This window comes from Peromyscus maniculatus, chromosome 22 (genome assembly GCF_049852395.1).
Source record: "Peromyscus maniculatus bairdii isolate BWxNUB_F1_BW_parent chromosome 22, HU_Pman_BW_mat_3.1, whole genome shotgun sequence".
In the NCBI taxonomy this organism is placed as follows: Eukaryota; Metazoa; Chordata; class Mammalia; order Rodentia; family Cricetidae; genus Peromyscus; species Peromyscus maniculatus.
This window is the reverse complement of record NC_134873.1, coordinates 31997948-32016725: the sequence shown is the minus strand read 5'-3', so window position 1 is coordinate 32016725 and position 18778 is coordinate 31997948. Positions and strand designations below refer to the sequence as shown.

Below are 18778 nucleotides of genomic sequence, written 5' to 3'. Positions count from 1 at the left end.
CCCCGAACACTTGTATTCATTGGATTTTAAAGCTCAACTTTCTCTTTCCAAGATGAGAACACGAGCTATGTAGGGCAGATCTAGAACTCAATGTGCAGCTCAGGCTAGCCTGGAACTCCCTATTGTAGCCCAGGCTGGCCTCAGTGCATTTCCATTTTGAATCAGGGATTACAAGTCTGCATGAATGTGATTGGCTTTGAGTTTACTTCTTACTTAGATTATTCCTTACTCTTTGTAAAGTTAATTCAGACGGATCAAGATCTAGACAGCATAAGCATTCACTTCCTCCTACGTGTAAGGATTATGAGAAAACAGTATGGATGCTTCGATTCCTGGGATTGGGGAAGACCTGAGCTTATCTCAAACCCGGAAGCCAAGAGAAAAGATGAGCATAGGGCTGGAGCGATGGCTCAGTGGATAAGAAAAGATGAGCGGCATCACCATGACAAACAGCAAACTGGGGTGACGTGTCTGAGCATTCACCGGGCAGAGGAACAGCATTTAATGTAGCAATGGTGCATGCAAAGCAGCAGGAGAAGGCCTAGGGAACTTCAAAGCCGCGCTGAAAAGACGCGATACCCCACCTCACTCAGTGGAGAGATACGGACGCAATGCTCTTTCCACACAGTAGCCCGGCAGGTGTTTTAAAGAGGTGTGACACACGGCCAGGCCATTGAAAGTTATTTTGCGGCACACACTGAGAACTGCCGTGTTCTGGTCACAAGCTAGGCACCAGGGGTACGGCACTGAACAAGCGGCTGCTTTAAGGCTCGTATGATGGAGTTGAGCTGATAGTAGTCTGTGGTAGGGGAATGAAACCAAGCAGGGACACGTGGGGTGACTGGCGAGGGATAAGAAGGGGTACTCTACAGAGCACAGGTGAGGGACCTTCCAGAGAGGCGACACTGGAACAGAGACCAACTTGCATGAAGAACAGCAGAGGGAACAGGCTGTGTCACCTCAGGGAAAATCATCAATCACAGAGGGACCAAGAACAGCGGCTGACAGACTCAAGGGCAGCCAGCTACCGGGGGTGTCGGGTGACAGATGGGCGAGAGTGCGAGAGATGTTGGGACCCACGAGGTGGGCACGCCATTCAAGGCCAGGAGAAGAATTCTACCTCAAGCTTGTCACAGGAACCTTTGGGGAAATATAAGCGGAAGCCTGAGGAAATTCTTTTTAAACAGATGGTTTTTGGCATCTCTGGGGTGGTCCGGCGGTCTCATTTTGGTCAGCTAATGCAGTTGTTTACACTGACGGAATTCCAGATGTTGGATCAACCTTGCATTCCTGGGATACCTCTCCCTTGGCCTTGATCTGTCCTCTGTTTTGTATATTAAGTGTTTTTAGATTTGTTTGAGACAACATTTTGATAGCCTTGACTCGATTCTCCTGTCTCGGCCTCCTAAGCCAGCTGGGATTGAGGCATAGCTGATATGCTAAAATTCTGTTGATAAATCTTTGCTCTCTGTTCAAGAGGGACATTCTGGAGTCTTGTTTTGTATGGTCTTGGATTTTTTTTTTGAGATCTTATGTTTTAGTAATGGGTCCAGCTTCCATCGATGGGACTGTGGCTGTCCTCAGCTCTGACCTAATCAGCAAGGAGTTAGATCCAAGATGGCCAGGCGGCATAAACGGTGGATGCCCTGACCCGGCTCGCCTGGCAGTCAAGTGCACTGACCCTGAGGCACAGTGGCTCAAGGTCTGGAGCAGCACATGGCAGTCTCCGCGATGTAAAGGTTTTCAAAGCCCATGCAGCCCACTGCATTTTAATCGTACCAGTGGATTTTGACCTGGTTACCATTTTTTAGTACACAAGCATGACCATGCGCACTGGTACAACTTGGACACTTCCTCTGCATAATGCCCACACACTGCTAGCTATTCTTAGTGAACCCCCTCTGAAATACGTGTGTTCTCTGGTAGGCTGAGACCGGGCATTGCATTTCAAAGGCGTACATCCCTGCAGCTCTGACTCCCATGCACAGGAGCAGCGGGCATTGCTCTGGGACTGCAGTGCTGGTTTCCGGTGGGTAAAGTGCCTCATCCCTTCAAAGAGTGGTTTTGGGGGGCCACAGCAGGCCTGCCTGCCATTGACCTTGCAATGGAGGGGAGAGCCCAGGTCCTGGCCCTGACACCTGGCAGCCAGCAGATGGTGAGTTCGACTGTAGAGTGCCTGTAATTCTAATCCCCACACCCCAGTCCCATTCGCTGGCACATATTCGACTCTGTGTACACACAGAAAGATACTGGGGCCGGGCAGTGGTGGCGCATGCCTTTAATCCCAGCACTCGGGAGGCAGAGGCAGGTGGATCTCGGTGAGTTCGAGGCCAGCCTGGTCTACAGAGTGAGTTCCAGGAAAGGCGCAAAGCTACACAGAGAAACCCTGTCTGGAAAAAACCAAATAAAAAAGATACTGGGAAGGGGCACTGTACTCAGTCCTCCCGAAGACTGCGAACAGAATTTCCAAGCATGGCTGCTGTGAAAGTTGCATGAGGTGATTGAATGCTACAGATAAGTAGAGATTTTTATCTCAAGTGTGTGGCTGGTGAGGGGTTTTATTGTTTTTCACTTAAAATGCCTCTGGGGTGTTTTGTGGTTTTTTTGTTTTGTTTGTTTGTTTTGTCTAAACAAGGTTTCTCAGTGTTGCCCCTGTTCTGGATCTTGCTCTGTAGATCAGGCTGGCCTTGAACTCACAGAGATCCGTCTGCCTCTACCTCCCGAACGCTGAGGTTAAAGGCATGTGCCACCACCACCCGGTCTCTCTGAGTTCTTGAACGCCGAGTAGATTCGCACAGCTCAGTCTCTTCGTGAAATGCACTCAAGGAGCTCTCAGTGTGTGTACAATTGCTGCCCATGGTGTGACAGGCTGAGCTGCTAACACGCATGGCCAAGAAGACTCAGTACATGAAGAGCCCCTCATGTTGGCTCACCTGGCCTTTTGCTCTCCGGGACGATCATTTCCTTTTGGAACAACCAGTGCATGCCTTCCGAATCTTTTCGGGGAGCTGGGTGGCTTGTGAGTACTCCCAAGGGAGTACCCCTTTTAAAGTGAAACTACCACTTAAATGTAATGACCTTTGGTTGCCATGGTTGTTCACGTTAATTGCATTAAGTGATTAAATTTTACCTCAAGTGGAAAGGATGCTTTCTTAATTTAAAAAACGCCCAGGATTGGGCTGGGGCTATGGCTTTGAGGTGGAGGTGCCTGCTGCACAAGCCTGAGGACCGGGTTCGGACCCCCAGCATCCAGGTAAAAAAGCCTAGCTCGACAGCACACAGCTGTCAGTCTGGTGCTGGGTGGGAGCCTAGACAGGTGGATTCCCAGGGCTCACTGGCGTGCCTGTCTACACGCCCCAGGGGGAGGGGGGAGGGGGGAGGGAGAGAGGGAGGGAGAGAGAGGGAGGGAGGAATGTCTTAGGAAGAAAACTAACCCCAAGGCTAAAGCATAGGAAGATGGAATTTGTTTCGTTTCCTCTTCTTGGAAATCCACACCCGAAGGAAAATCCTCTGGAAAGGCCCCTGCCTGTGGGATCACTGTGTCCTCTCCCTCCGTGCAGCCAACTCCTCTGCTCCAAAGCTGGGTCGGTTTTCCTTTGGTGGCTTGGCTTTTTAACTGTCCCTGTCTCTAGCTGCCATGCTTTGCACAAGGCAGTCCTGCAGCAGAGGAATGGAGCCCAGGTAAGGAGTAGCCCAGAGTCACCCAGCAGGAAGGACAGAGTGGACGCGATGTCCACTGCCTGCACGTGCTCCTTACGTCTCTGCCTTCCCAGGACCTGCAGCTGGGCACCTTCTCCCTGGTGCCCCACCCTGTCCCCTCCTCCCTGACCCTTCCCCGGCACCCGGATACTCCTCTCTTCCAGTTGCTCAGCACCTACAGGGCATCCTACTTGGCACATTTAACATAGTTGCCTCGCTGGGTCCTCTGGTCCAGGGTCATTGCTGTGGCTCCTTGGAGAACTCTGTTGTTGGTAGATGCTCCAAGCGTGGGGGGACATCACTAACTGTTCCCCACCGCATCGGTCACTCCAGGGCACTGTGCACTGAACAGACTCGTTTGTGCCTCCTGAGGACTGGTTCTAAGTCACTCTGAGTTCTTAGAGAAGGAACTGGGCATTGTTTTCATTACCATCAAATAGCCCTTGCCTGCCTAGTGTTCCAAGGCACCACCGCTCCTGAGACTCCTCAGCCTCTTCCCTACTGCAAACGGCTCCCCATTATTTTATACTCCGCCCCTTAACTACTGTAACGAGGCTCTCCATATTTTACAAGTGGGAATATTGAGACACCAAGTTCATCGATTGCTCAGGGTCAAACAGATCAAGATCTGATCCCAGGCATCCTGGCTTGGCTCTAGAGTTCCTGGGCTACATCCACTCACAGGGCTGCCTTTCTCAACTGGGGGTGGTGTGGATGAGAACATTGCCCTCAATCAATAGAAATCCTTAGAACCGCCCCCATCCTCACCCCAAACCTGATCTCCCTCAGAGGTGTACCCTGCCTCTCACACCAGCTACAAATCTCTCCCCCTCCCTGCCTGTGGCACCGACCTCCATCCAGCCCTGACAGAGCCCCACGGGGTCACTGCCCAGCTCAGACACTCTCGCTTCTCTTCTGGGGGGATTGCAACACCTCCCTTCTCTCCAGGCATCTGTCATTCCTCAGCCAGTAATCGTCCAAAAATAGATTTACTGGCACTCTGGGGCTCGAAAGCCTTTGATGGCTCCTTGCTGTCTAGAGGCCCAGTGGCTTCTCAGTGGACCATGGCTCCTCTACGATTTCACATCTCCTGCCTCACATGCTCCCTCAGCTCAGACAAGCCATGACATCTCATTCCCCCAGGCTCTTGCCGGGGCTGACATGGGATGTCCTCTCTCTTCTCGGAAGAACTTCTCTTCCCTGAGAACCCTGCTTAGATGGCATCTCCAGCCAGCCTTTCCCAGCTCAGTTCCCCGTTCCCAGCGCACACACCACGGTCAGTGAGTAAATGGCATTTGGGAAGCTGTGGTTCCCTAGAGAGCAACTGGAGAGCTGGGGGTGGGGTCAGCTGTGCACACCTGGGTCCAGTGCCACAAGCCAGGTAGGTCAGTCAGCTCAGCATGCCGTCCCCATGGCCCTGAGGGCCCAGGAGACTTCGGGGTAAGAAACTCAAGACCTTGTATAAGAAGTGGAATTCCTAAGCATGTAGGTAGCATTCAAAGACAGGTGCCGAGGACACAGGACCCATCTAAGTACAAACGGACTCTCCATGGTTCTCGCTGTTCACCGTGCATCGCCCCAGAACGTCAGGACCACAGTCTCCCATCTCTGCTGGTCACGCTGGTGATGCAAGCGAGGATCTCAGGCATCCTAGGCAAGAGCCCTGGCCCCGAGCTGTGGCTCTAGCTCTCTGTTTTCTTTCTGTCTCAAAAAGGGTTTCTTACCTTGCCCAGGCTGGCCTTGAACTCCGGGTTAGCCTTGAACTCGTGCCTCCCCATTAGCTGAGACCACAGTCCTTTGCCAACAGTGCTGGCCATCCCGTCAACATTTTCATTATGCCGTCTGTAAGTCTGCTCAGCTTACTACACACTCACTCACCTGGCTGGGGATGCTACAACGTGGCAGAGATCCGGTGTGAGACCCTGGGTTCCATTCTCAGACACAGACAGCGCATGCTTTCTCTCTCGCTCTCACTCTCGCTCTCGCTCATGCACACGCACACACATGCGCACACATCCCATTCACTCATTGCCTGGCCGTCTGCTGGTTTCATGCTGCAGAACCATCTGCTCACCCCACCATAGCTCAGAGCAGAGTAAAGATGAAGTTATATGCTGCTTGGAGGAGCTCTTAAGAGAGTTAAAGGAGGGGCTGGAGAGATGGTGCAGGGATTAAGAGCACCGGCTGCTCTTCCAGAGGACCTGGGTTCAATTCCCAGCACCCACATGGCAGCTCACAACTGTCTGTAACTCCAGTTCTAGGGGATCCCACACCCTCTTCTAGCCTCTATTGCCACCAGACACACTAGTGGTACACAAAGATACATGCAAAACATCAGTACACATAAAATGATCACATAATTTAAAAGTTTTTAAAAATGGGATTGAAGGATATCCAAGCTGCACATTGCTATGCGACCTCCCTGTTCCAAAGCAGCAGCGCTGCACATGCTCACACTTTGTTCAGACCAAGCACTATCTGCTCCTGGAGGGCTGTCACAGAATCCCCCTAACTGCTCCTGCGTCTCCTTGCCAACGCTTATTGCAAAAATGCCCTTGATTTTCTCTTTCTCCAGCCTGTAGTTCTTTATTCCAATTAGCACTACAGAGTTACTCAACATTCCAGACACTGGACTTGGTGGTTTTGTGGTTGAGAAAGGACATATAAAATATAGAGCAAAAATATGTGATTTTTTTTTTTTCAAGCAAAGGACATTGTCAGTGCAGGGAAATCACTGTAAGATCCGGGGCAGTGAGGCTTGAACTTTGAGCACGTGATTCAACCCTTGCTTGTTCCCCAGGTCCAAAGCAAGGTTGTCTCCCCTTCACTACGATGGATGTGATGCTCCAACAATTTTAAACAGGTATCTATTTTGTATCAAAGATATCTGACCACTTGTTACCACTAGGACGGCTCCTTCAAGGAGCAGATGTGGCCGTGTGAGCCAGCAGCAAGCGTGGTCTCGGCCCTCAGACCCCGCCTGGGTGTTTCCTTCAAGTGGCAGCGAATCGGATGGCTACGCCTCTGCGCTGTTCAGTCACAGGTTTGAGGGCCTTCTCGAGGTGAAGGCCTGGGCTGCTGAGCCTAGGGCTTTCTGGTAACTATGTTGCAACGGCCGAGCCCTCGCCGGAGCGATCAATTGACAGTGAAGCCACGGGAAAAGAATGTGAGGTATCCTGGTTCTTCCAGTTGCCAGCAAGCGGGTGCCGCCCTATCCCACTGAGCCGCTCCGGCCTCCATTCACAAACAGGAGCACAGCTGACTTCTTGGTGACTGGAGTCTGGATCGAGTCCCAGGTACCTGACAAGACTCACCAGGGATTACCAGACCTGGCAGTGGGCAGACAGGCTGGGGGAAGGGGACAAACCTACGGCAAATGTTCATGACAACTGTCACAGCTGAAAGCAGAGCGCGTGGGTGACAGGAATGGATACGCTCCTGAGAGCCCGGGGATCTCAAGAGTTGAGAACCCGCTTAGGCAACCACCAAACGCCATCTCCAAAGCCACACGCTGTCACTAGACAGTGCCAGCTACAGCTCTGCCGCGTTCAGTGTGTCCCCGACTGCTCTACGCTGGGCCATGGGTTAATCTCGGAATCTCGGGGCAGAAACATCAAGACCTATTACAAAGTATAGGGTTCAAGACGCTGAAGCGCACATTCCATACTCACCGGCTTTGAGACTCCGAAACTAATTATCTCTCCATAGCAACTTCTCCATCTATGAGAGATGACCTCAAACTACCTAACAGAGCTTCAAGAATCAGAGGCTGTGGGGTGTGTCTGATTATGCTGGACCCTTGATACTCCCCAAGGGAGACCAATGTCATTACCACCCTGAATGACAATGACCACTCATGCTAATACGCTTGACAGTTTTTTTTTAATAAGGTAAAGTTTTTATCCTTTAAACAGCGTATATGAGGATAAGGGAAAATCGATGAAGTTGTAAGTTTAGCAGTCATTAAGCGCCTGTTACATACCTGGAAATCTATGGGACATCTCACTTTTCTTTTTATTTGAGAGGGTCTTACTGGGCAGCTCAGACTAGTGTGACTTTTTAAGCCTCCTGCCTCCGCCTTTGGAAGTGATGGGATTACAGGTATGCCCCCCTATTCCCAATTTGTGACATTTTTCTTTAAAACTAGCCAAAGACTTGAATAATAACAGTGATCATGATCTGATTGCCCACGGTGGGCGCAAAGGTTGAACGGCCTCCGACATCTCAGGGCTGGAGGCAGTGGAGAGAGTCAGCCTCCCTGGCCGCCCACACCCTGCTCTCCAGAGTGCAAAGTCTTTCATCTCAGGCTGGCAAAGGTCTGAGGCGGTGAGCGGGGTGGGGTGGTTGGAGATCTGGCACAGAGGCTCTGCCATTATCATCGAGCCACTTGAGACATCCTTCCCACAGCAGCCTCGTCATCGGGCCTAAAGTCACGGGAGGCAGGGAGTCGTTCACACGGCTCCTAAAGTCACGGGAGGCAGCGCGGCGGCATGCCTGAGGATGAACAGCACAGACTCCTGCTCTGAGAATTATTTCTGTCGTTGGGACGCAGGGAGAACACTGGGGGCTAAATGCCAGTTCCGGCACGTTCTGACCAAGTGTTGCAATATACTCTAGCCCCTCATGATCTTTAGAGAGGATAGAAGACATCTTTAAATGGCCATGGACCAGGTGATGTGGGATTCGTTTTGTTTTGTTTTGTTTTGTTTCCAGACAGGGTTTCTCTGTGTCACAGCCCTGGCTCTCCTGGAACTCAGTCTGTAGACCATGCTGATTTGAACTCACGGAGATCCTCCTACCTCTGCCTCCCAGATGCTGGAATTAAAGTTGTGCGCCACCACTCCTGGCCTTGTGTGTGTGTGTGGGGGGGGGGGATTTGTATAAGTTTAGCTGTGTCTGTAATGTTTAGAGCTAGCACACGCACTAATGGTTCTCACGCGGACGTTTTCACCCGTGTGTGTCATTCGACCTTACTTCAATTCCTGCTCCTCCTCTCCTGTCCCCTCTGGCTAGCTCTCTTCGTTCTTCAGTCTCCAGATTTCCCCTCTGTTTTCTGTCATACACCCTCTCACACCTCCCCGCACTGTGGGGAAGTCCTGAAATACATCACTCAGTTAACTCCACAGCACCCAAAGCTACTCCCTGACTTCCCAAATGGAAACTGAGTAATGTCGGAGGCATGGCTACTCCGGTTAAAAATGCGATACTGACCTAGCATTTGAATCCTGAGCTCAAAAGGTCGTGTGGAACTGGAATGAGTGAGAAGGCAGAGCAGCCTGAGGGGTGCCCTCTAACGGGGCAATTCTAGTGGTTAAGGCGGGCTGGTTTAAACTGGGCTGGTTTAAACAGAGCCAGGGAAAGGGGCTAGAATTCAGCACATGTGAATCACAGTGTCGGGACTCCGTAATAGGGGTACATCGTGTTGGAAGCTTTTAACGGGGGTGTCAATTAGGAAACATGGTGGGGGCCAGATTGGGAAGGAACTGCAATGTCGAGGCTGATTGTGATCACAGAAACTGTCCTTAGAGTCCTGGAATATAGGAGTGGGACACACACACACACACACACACACACACACACACACACACACACACACACGACCTGTCCAACTGTGCACCTCACTAGCCAGCATGAGCATCTATGCTATGACCCTCTTAAAGTGCATCCAACCCTGACACATTGTTTCCAGAGTCCAATGCTACCACAGGATCCGCACTGGGAGGGAGGTCCAGGGAGTACCCTACTCTGATACCCATCGCTTAGGATACAATCTTTTGAAAGCAGTGCCACTGACTGGGCATGTGTGACATTTCTGTAACTGTCCTCTTGGGAGACTAAGACAGGAGGATTTGAGGTTAGCATGGGGTACATAGTGAGACTCTGTCTAAAAAACAACTACAAACACATCCCCCAAATTAAAGTGATAGTAACAAAGAAACAAAATTAGACTGCAGCTGGGTGCATCCTACATGCCTGGACACAGCTACTCAAGCCTGCGGGAGAAGGATTATTTGAGCCCAGAAGTTTGAGATCAGTTGGGGCCATATAATCAGATCCTATCTCAGGAAAACAAAGCAGAAACAGCAAAACCACCTCATTCTTTTGTTTTGTGTTTTCGAGACACGGTTTCTCTGTGTAGCTTTGGAGCCTGTCCTGAATCTCACTCTGTAGATCAGGCTAGCCTCTAACTCGAAGAGATCCGCCTGGCTCTGCCTCCCAAGTGCTGGAATTAAAAGTATGTGCCACCACCACCCAGTTCCATTCTTAAATTTAAGAAGCCCCTCCAAAAAGATAAGCCCTGCTCATAACATTAAAAGTGCAGTTCAAAACAGTAGGTTTTTTTTTTTTTTTCATAGCAATCTCTGACAATGTCTGGTGTTGGCACGGTCATGGCTTTGGCCAGTTTGAGTAGCTACTTGTCTAAAAGGCACAGCCTTTTGGAAAAACGTCTGTGGGCCGGTGAGAGTTAGGTCAATGGGTGAAGACGCTTGTAGAAGAGGCCTGTGAAGCTGAGTTTCATCCCTGGAACTCACATAAAGATGGAAGGGGAGAGCTAACTGCATGGTGTCCTCCATACATGCCCCTTGGCACACGAACAGGCCCACATATATACATCATGTGCACACGTGTACAAGAGTAAAAACGTTCATTTTAAAAGGCAAGTGTGCATACCTCCCCTCCCCGCCCCGCCGCCCCAAACTCCAATTCTAGGAATCTATTCTATGACTATACCTGGCCTAGAATGCAAAAATGTACTTGGGAGGATGTTTATTGCGAATGTTTGTGATTCTCATAAGCTAAGGGAAAACGGATTGCTAAGCACTAGCCCCTATCATATATCTACGAAAAGAAATAGATTCCAGTGTCTGACACGAAAACTGTGGGAAATGTAAGAAGTGGTAACTCGTCCCTGGACAAATCATATAATGCCTTTGTTTACACAGAAAAATCTGGAAACATACACAAAAACAGTTACAAGTGGTTAGTTCTCTCAGGGAAGTGGGGACGGCAGAGGGAGGGGCCCATCTGAACTCTAGCTCTTCTGTATTGCTTAAATGTCTTTCTTCCCTTTCCTTACTAGTTTCTTTATCTTGAACCATGAGTAGTTATTATTTTATAATTTAAAATAATGTTAAAGTATAATTAAGGGCCTTCGAGATGGTTCAGTGGGTATGGGAGCTTGTCACCAAGCCTGATGACCTGACTTCGATCCCTGGAACCTGTATGATGAGAGAAGAGAACCAACTCCCACAAATTGTCCTTTCACCTCCACACACGTGCTCAGGCTCATACACCCCCACATCCCCCCTACACTAAGTAAATAAGTGTAAAAAATTTTAAGTAAAAATAAAGACATAATGCTAACAGCTCACAGATGTGGATTTGAACTTCAGAATGCGTTAGCAATAAATGGAATAGTCTTGAGGTTTACTAACAAGAGAGAGGTTTTTTTCAGATTTTTGTTTTGTTACAGGGTCTCATGTAGCCCAGGCTGGCCTCAGACTCACTATACAGATGAGGATGACTGCCTCTACCTCCTGATTGCTGGCATTACAGCTGTGCACCATCACACCTAAGATCATACGTTTCTATCACTACATCTGTCCCTAATACCAGTGGGCCTTCCCGCTCTGTTTCTGAGGTTTTGGCTTAACACGTCTGTCTTCACTATTGCTGTTTATTTGGGACAGACAGTGGACCCAGTGGACCAATGCTCCTCAGTGTCCTCAGGTAGGCCAGGAGGGGCCAGAATGTGGGGCCTTAGGTGCCTACAGAGAACTGTGCCTTTTAATAATCATCTCTAGGACATTGCCATGTACATGCCAGTGCTGGGAACCCAACAATGACAGAACAATGTCCTCTCTGCAAGAGCTCACATAAGAATCTTGCACACGGAAGACAGGGCATGGTAAACGTTGGAAATATGCTGGAGGCACTGTGGGTCACACAGGATGGGCCACACAGGAGGGGTCACACAGGAGGGGTCAGGAAGTCTGGATAGGGGAACAGAGGTACACGTGAGTCTGTGAGTGAATTGGAGTCTGCTAATCTCCAGAGAAGCAGCTGACTTGGGAAGGGTGGACTTTACTGGGGGTAACATGGGATTAAGCTTTATGAAGGGACACTCTGGCGAGAGTATGGAGACGTCTGTGTGCGTGTGCACGTGTGCACGTGTGCATATGTGTGTGTAATTTTCTTAAATATACAACTATCAAGTAAAGAAAGAACAGGTGCCAGGGCCCCAGTGTTTCACCAGGGCTGGGCACAGAGGCTGGAAATAGCCATGGTTACTGACTGGGGCCCTCGGGCCTCAGAGATGTGAGAAGACAGGGTGGAGAACAGAGGGGTGGCTAACACAGGACGAAGGCATGGGTGACCTTAGGTGCTCGGTCCTCAGCAAGAGCACACCTTCCTTCTTGGCTCAGCATCTTTCCCTGGCCCCCACTTTCCTCAAAGCTCAGCCTGTCTGCCGTCTCCTCTACTGGCTCTTCTCCCGCCAAGCCTTCCATGTTGAAGGCTTCAGAACCCAGGGTCCATTGCATCCTATTTCCTCCTACATGCCCTGGAGGTTCAGCCATTTCAAGGCTTTGAATTCCACCCTCAGGATGACATGCCCAGAGGTCAAATTTCGGTCCAGATTTCCCTCCTGGACTCCTGATCTAGAATCCATCTAGGTGACACATCTACTCTGATGAAAATTGGACTTTAAACTTAACACATCCTAAACAGGACCCTTGCCCACCCCTGAACGTCTATGTTCGCTGCCCCTCACCATCTCAGGGGACAAGTCATTCTACCCAGTTGTTCAGCTGCAAAACCTCTGGTCACTCTTAACTCTTTTTTTTTTTTTTTTTTTTTGGTGGTGGTGAGTCTCACTCTGGGCCTGGCCTGAGACTTGAAAGCCTCCTGCTTCAACTTCCTGAGTCCTGGGGTTGTAGACACACCATCTATCCATGAAACTCTGTAACTTGCTTTTCGGTGCTCAGGAAATCCTGTTAGTTCTGCGAACACGAATCTATCTAGAATTCAAACACTTCTCACTGTTCCGTGACCCCGGGCCATGCTCCCGGCTACTATTTATCTTTCGCTAGTAATTTTGATATTCGTTCAAAATTCAGCAGCCAGATTATTTTAAAACACGAATGAGGTGTGTCTAGACCCTACCCCAAGCCCTCCACGAAGCTTCCTCCTTTAAGACCTTACCGAAGCCTGCGGGCTCTACAGTTTCCGCCTGTGTCCAGTTACTCCCTAGTAACCGGTCTCTGCTCTCCCAGCTCTTCAGTGGACAGCTGATACCCCGCTATCCCAGTCCATGGCTGTGCCCTCACCCCTACGGGAGTACCCCTCACTTTTGAGCTCTCCCGACCTGCCCACAGAGCTTGCCACCTCTCGGTGGCACACCAAAGGAATCAGCATTACTTCCCAAATTAGGATGCTCTAGAAAGCAGGGAAATTTGTGTGCTCTCTCTGTCTCTGTCTCTGTCTCTGTCTCTCTCTCTCTCTGCCCTGTCCTCGGTGTCTAGGACCCTGTCTGAATTGTAGTAGGCCTCAGGCCGAGGTTAAAGAAGCAGACCTGTGGAAAAGGCTCCATCGGAGGAAAGAGAGTATAAGAGGAAGAGGGTGGAAACCAACCTGGAGCTGGCCAGAGAGAGCGCACAGGCAGCTAGGAGCTGAGGATGAGGAAGCCCAAGGGGAGGTCGGAGCGGATGAAGAGGCAAGTTAGAGATGCTCCCGGGGAGGCTGGTGGGGGCCTCTGGAGCTTGGGAAGAAGCTTTATTGTGGCCCAAATGCCCCTGATACGACGTAGGCGCTCAATAAAAGGGACCGCTGGCCGGAGAATGGGCTATTCTGGGGGCTGTGCAGATGGCGACTGTCACAGGGTGGACGCGACCAAACCTGCACAGCTGCAGAGACAGAACGGAACCTTCCCAAGATCTCTCCCGGGGGAAAGGCCATTGGAGCCGGGGGAAGTGACCGCGAGCGAGAACTGGAAGGTGAGACGCGCCCACGCGGGTGCGCGCCGAAGCCTCGCAGTGGCGCCGGCGCCACTACGAGCCGGCGCCACCGGGGCCAGCGGCGCGCGAGCTCCCCCAGCGCCGCCGCGCACCGCGTGGCCCCCGCCCTACCGGCCCGGCCTTCCCGGCTCCGCCCCCCCAACCCCGGCCAATCCCAACCAATCAGACGGAGGTCCCCGCCCCCCAGCCCCCGAAGCCCCGCCCCGGGCCGGCGCGTCGCCAGCCAATGGGAGGCCGAGCCCAGCGCCCAGTGCGCGCTGCCCGCGCCGAGCCGGCTCAGAGCGAGAAAAGCGAACCCAACCCGTCGGGGCCGCCGCTCCGGACCCACCGCCTGCCGCCGCGCGCCGCCCGCCGCCCGCCGCCTCCTCCCCCCCGGATCGGGTGTACTGTCCCAACCCGAAAGTCCAGTTCTGCGGCCCGGCTGCGGCGAGCGAGCGAGCGAGCGCGATGACACAGGAGTACGACAAGTGAGTGAGGCGCGGGCGCGAGTCCGGCCAGGGCCCCGGGGGCCGCCGCACCTGCCGCCGCGACGGCGCGGGCTCCGAGCGAGGGGCCTCGAGGCCGGGCGGGGCGGGGCGAGCAGGGGGGCAGCCGGCCCTCGGCTCGCCGTCGGAGGGCCTCCGGGGCCCCGTCACCCATGCATGGCTCGGTGGGGACGGGTGGACCCCGGGCAGCCTGCTGTCACCTGCCGAGCGAGCGAGCTGCTGCGGGAGCCAGGAGAGATCTAGGGGAAGGTGGAAGCGTCCGCTGCCCGCGCGTTTCCTTCGCTGCGGCTGCTGTGTGAGAAAACGGCTGTGGGTGTTCTCGGGCCCTTGCATCACCGATGGTAATTACAGAAGACTGTTTCTCCTGGTCGGGAGTAGCAAGAGGAAGACACACTGCAAGCAGGGTGATAGACTTAGAATTCTTTCGGATCGGGATTGGCTTTTGGGGGTCTGGGGTTTCACAAGCGAGAAACGTACAGGGGTGGTGTTAAGACGTGATCGGACGTTGGCAGGGCGAGGGGGTCCCGGAGCGTTCTCGGTTTTACTCGCAGCTTTTCTGTGTTTATAAAGATGTCCTGAAAGTCGGAGCCCGGCTATTTCAGCTCATTAAATCTGGAGCAGAGAATTGGCTTCGTAGTTACTTGTGAAGGGTGGATTTTTCTGGTGCCTGTTTTCTGAAGGAGGTTTTAGCTGTGTGTAGAATCAGCAACAGAATAATCTTGTCTTGAAAAAAAAAAAAGTTCTGTGAGTGCTGGGCTCTCTTGAAGGTCTGAGGCTCATTTGAAAACACCCATGAACCTTCAGGGCCAAAACAACAGCTTGCTGGGCATGAAGGAGTGGACTGCAATTGTCTGCTTATTTCTCTACTTGCCGACAAGGCAAAAGTCCCCAGCGCCAACCTCTTGGCTTGAGGCATACTTTGGTAATATAAAATGCCTTCAGGGTGATTGCAGACAGAAAGCCACTTGGAAAATATTTATTTTTTGATGCTTGTACCAATGTAGGATGGGATGGTAGAAGAAGGAAAGCTTGAAAAACTAGCATTACGACTGTTGAATGAGCCAAGTGCTGTCAGAATCTTCTGGAAGTAGCTATTAGGCTATTAATAATAGCTCAGCCGTACACCAGGGAATCTGCCAGGATATCTCACCAGGGTACCGTACCACCATTGGACTCAGGACACAAAGGCTTGGGGAATGCCATTTTGTGTATTTTTCTTTCTTTGGTTAAAACTTGAGACTTATGGAGATAAGTCTTCTCTATTTTTAAATTTCAGAATAATAAGCCTGCCTCCAGATGTAAGCCCTTAGAATCATCTTCACAGGCACAAGTTCCCAGACGTAGACTCTGAGACAGCTCTGCCTTCTGAGGGCAGACGGAGTGGTTGGGTTTTTTTTCTCCCCTTTTCAAAGATGTCCTCCTCTTTTCCTCTTTCTTCCTTTCTTTCTCTCTCTCTCTTTTTTTTCTTCCTAAATCTCTGTCTGTTTTTGAAGGATTTGGGTGGATGCCAAGCCCTAACCTTCGTTGATGACTTGAAAAGATAATCAGACTTTGTAGACTCACTTTTAGAAAAGGTAGGGTCACCTCTAGGCCATTTACATATTTCACTGGTGTGTTGCAATGAGAACTGAGCCTCGCTCGCTCTGCCTGTCAGGACAGCCATCACCCAGAGGAGTTCCAGACACCTCCATTCTCTCCCCTGCGCGCACACAAAGAGGACCGCTTCGTCTCGCTAATGTCAATGTTCCACCTTCTCCCTTCTGTTGACTTACTAAATAGTACCAGCTGAACAGTTGTTGAGACTGTTGACATTTCCAGTTTTTGGAATCAGTAATGTTTGCTTGAATCATTTAAATTAAATCTCCTATAAAGCGTCACTAAAGTCACCATTGATTTTCTGGAATTTTCCCACAAACTGCACTGTTAATGTGAAATAGTTCTTGCCCGATGTGAAAAACTAATAAAGATTTTATTTATTTGGGGGGAAGGGAGCACTGGGGATTAATCCCAGGAAGCCCTGGACCCTGAGGAGAGAAATCGCATGCCCAACACCTGAGCTGTGCCATCAAATCCTAAAGCCTAGTAAAGATTTTCTTTTTCACAGTTCAGTTATGGTATTGTATGAGTTTGAGTGTGTGCTATACACACACACATTCACACACTTGGAGGTCAGAGGACAATTTTTGGCAAGTCCTCTCTTTCCTTCGGCCATGTGGGTCTTGGAGATTTCACTTGGGTGCCTTCACCAGCTGAAGCATCAGCTGAGGAGGGTTTTTAATGGATTAATTAATTTGCGCGCGCGAGCGTGTGTGTGCGTGTGTGTGTGTGTGTGTGTGTGTGTGTGTGTGTGTGTGTGTGTGCGCGCGCGCGCGCGTGAAAAGCAGACGACAACTTGCAGGACTCTGTTCTTTCCTTCCGCTCTGTCAGTCCCAGGGATAGAACGTCAAGCCGGCAGACTTAGGAACAAGTGCCTCTACCCACTGAGCCATCTTCCCCGGGTCCATGTAAACATGTTTGAAATCAGATTTGTCCACTATTTTCTAAAAAGGCTGATTTCCATTCCATGGCTTCCTTTGTTATAGGTTGCATTTATCTCTAAGATAAGCAGTTCACTCCCATGCCAGAAAATTATGCTTCTTTATTGATTTATAGTCCCCTTTGGCTACATTCCAGGCTCCTTCTTCTAGTAACAGTAGCGTCTTCTAACTTTCTCATCTACCCTGAAGGATTAAGTGAAATGTCCCTTTTGCTTTTGGTCCCTTCTTCCTGTCCCTGTTTCTCAGAAGGAGTCATGGGCTTTGGCAGGGGGAAGAGGAAGTGTGTGTAACACCATGATAAGCCCTCCCTGCTTGTGTTTGAAAAGTACCCATTCCTTGCGTGTGCCGGTGTGTGCCGCTGATAGGTAAACGGCCCTGTGTCGTCTTGGGGATAGTATGGGTTTTGACATCTTCTCAGTGTCTCTGACGGGGGTCCTCGGGTCTGCTGTGCCTTCTGAGTGTGTCTTCATTTGACTTCCTAGGGTCACTGATGTAGCTCATAGGTCACGAGGCGATTTAAAATATGCCTTTAGAAAAAGTGTTTTGTAAATCAAACCTGAGTTTTCTGAATGTTTTTATTTATTCCAAAAATACCTTTAAGAGGAGCGTGGACACCACTTTGTTTACTTTGAGTTTTCTGCGGGTGGGCCTTCAAAAGTGTTGGGTTTTTTGTTTTGTTTTGTTTTGTTTTTGTTTTTTTTTTTGGTTTTTCGAGACAGGGTTTCTCTGTGAAGCTTTGCGCCTTTCCTGGAACTCACTTGGTAGCCCAGGCTGGCCTCGAACTCACAGAGATCCGCCTGGCTCTGCCTCCCGAGTGCTGGGTGGGATTAAAGGCGTGCGCCGCCACCGCCCGGCAGGTGTTGGTATTTAATTCGTTACAAAGCAGGAGATGGAACCCAGTACCTTGTCCATGCCGGGAGGCCACTGAGCAGCCTCTTCCCTGTAATTACCATCTGGCACAGGGCCGTGTGTCCTATTTTATAGGAACGTCAAAGAACTGTCGGTTCAGTTTTGTTTTTTTTGTGTGTGTGTTAAACAGCTTGTAAGCTGTCTTGCTATGGGAAATGTGGATTTAACTTTGAATTTCTTCCTCCGAAGCAAAAGGCCGGTGCTGGTTCTTCAGAATGAAGCACTTTATCCGCAGCGGCGCTCCTACACCAGCGAGGATGAGGCCTGGAAGTCTTTCCTGGAAAACCCTCTCACGGCGGCCACCAAAGCGATGATGAGCATCAATGGCGACGAAGACAGTGCCGCCGCCCTGGGCCTGCTCTATGACTACTACAAGGTGGGTCGCGGGCTCCCTACAGCCCCGATGGTGTGCGTTCTCAGACGCACCTGACTCAGCAGCCTATAAAACAGCCATTTGCTGAGTGTCGGGCTGGCTGCTTCTGTAGTGACTATAAATAGTTTAATGAGCACTCGGGCTTTTCTGTGGTTCAAAGCCGAGCATCCCCGATCCCAGAATCAAAGGGCGTTTTTAAACCGCGGCTCTGGCCCTCGCTGACGGAGACGTGGCCATAAAAGGATATGGTAGCCACGTCTCCCCCCCCAGGTTGAACATTTGAACAAACCTGGTCCCTGGTGCCGTGGAAAGGGGTTGTTGCCGACTGACCTGGCTCTCCCCGGCCGGGTGGTCAGGGCAGTCGCCTTTTCTGTATCCGCTATCACAAAGCCTGAGCACTGGCTGGGGGAAGTGCACATTTTTACAGTTCTGAGATCAGAATCCATTTATCCTGTCTCTTCTAGACAGCTGAACTAGCCTTCACTCTGATGTGTACTGTGTGTGGGTCTTTGCACCAGTCCACCTCGTGGTTCTTAACAGAGTCCCGGGAATTCAGCTGCCACTCACTGATGACCTGTGTCACGCCGGACAGCCCGTGTGTCACTCTGACTCTCGGGCCCAGGAACTAGGATGTATTTATTCAGTTCCTGCCACAGACTGTCCTCCCTGGTGCAGGGGAGTGGCCCGTGTCTGCTGTCTCCTAGGCTTGACCAACCGCAGATGCTTAGGAACGGCCATTTGATTTTCTTGATTGTGAGC

The 18778-nt window shown here is 50.9% G+C and overlaps 1 protein-coding gene across 2 annotated transcripts in view; it reads left to right on the top strand.

Annotated features, from left to right (window-relative positions):
* The first annotated feature begins 13999 nt into the window (after positions 1–13999).
* The window catches only part of Grhl1 (grainyhead like transcription factor 1), a 46178-nt gene continuing 41399 nt past the window's right edge, over positions 14000–18778 (top strand). Inside the window, exons 1-3 of one of the 2 annotated variants that reach the window (XM_076559614.1) lie at positions 14174–14203; positions 14331–14541; positions 17836–18022. In XM_076559614.1, the coding sequence (XP_076415729.1) occupies positions 17957–18022 (66 nt within the window). In that variant the 5' untranslated portion in view covers positions 14174–14203; positions 14331–14541; positions 17836–17956. Of the gene's footprint in view, positions 14204–14330; positions 14542–17835; positions 18023–18778 lie in introns of both variants that reach the window. The other variant, XM_076559613.1, reaches the window with a different exon arrangement.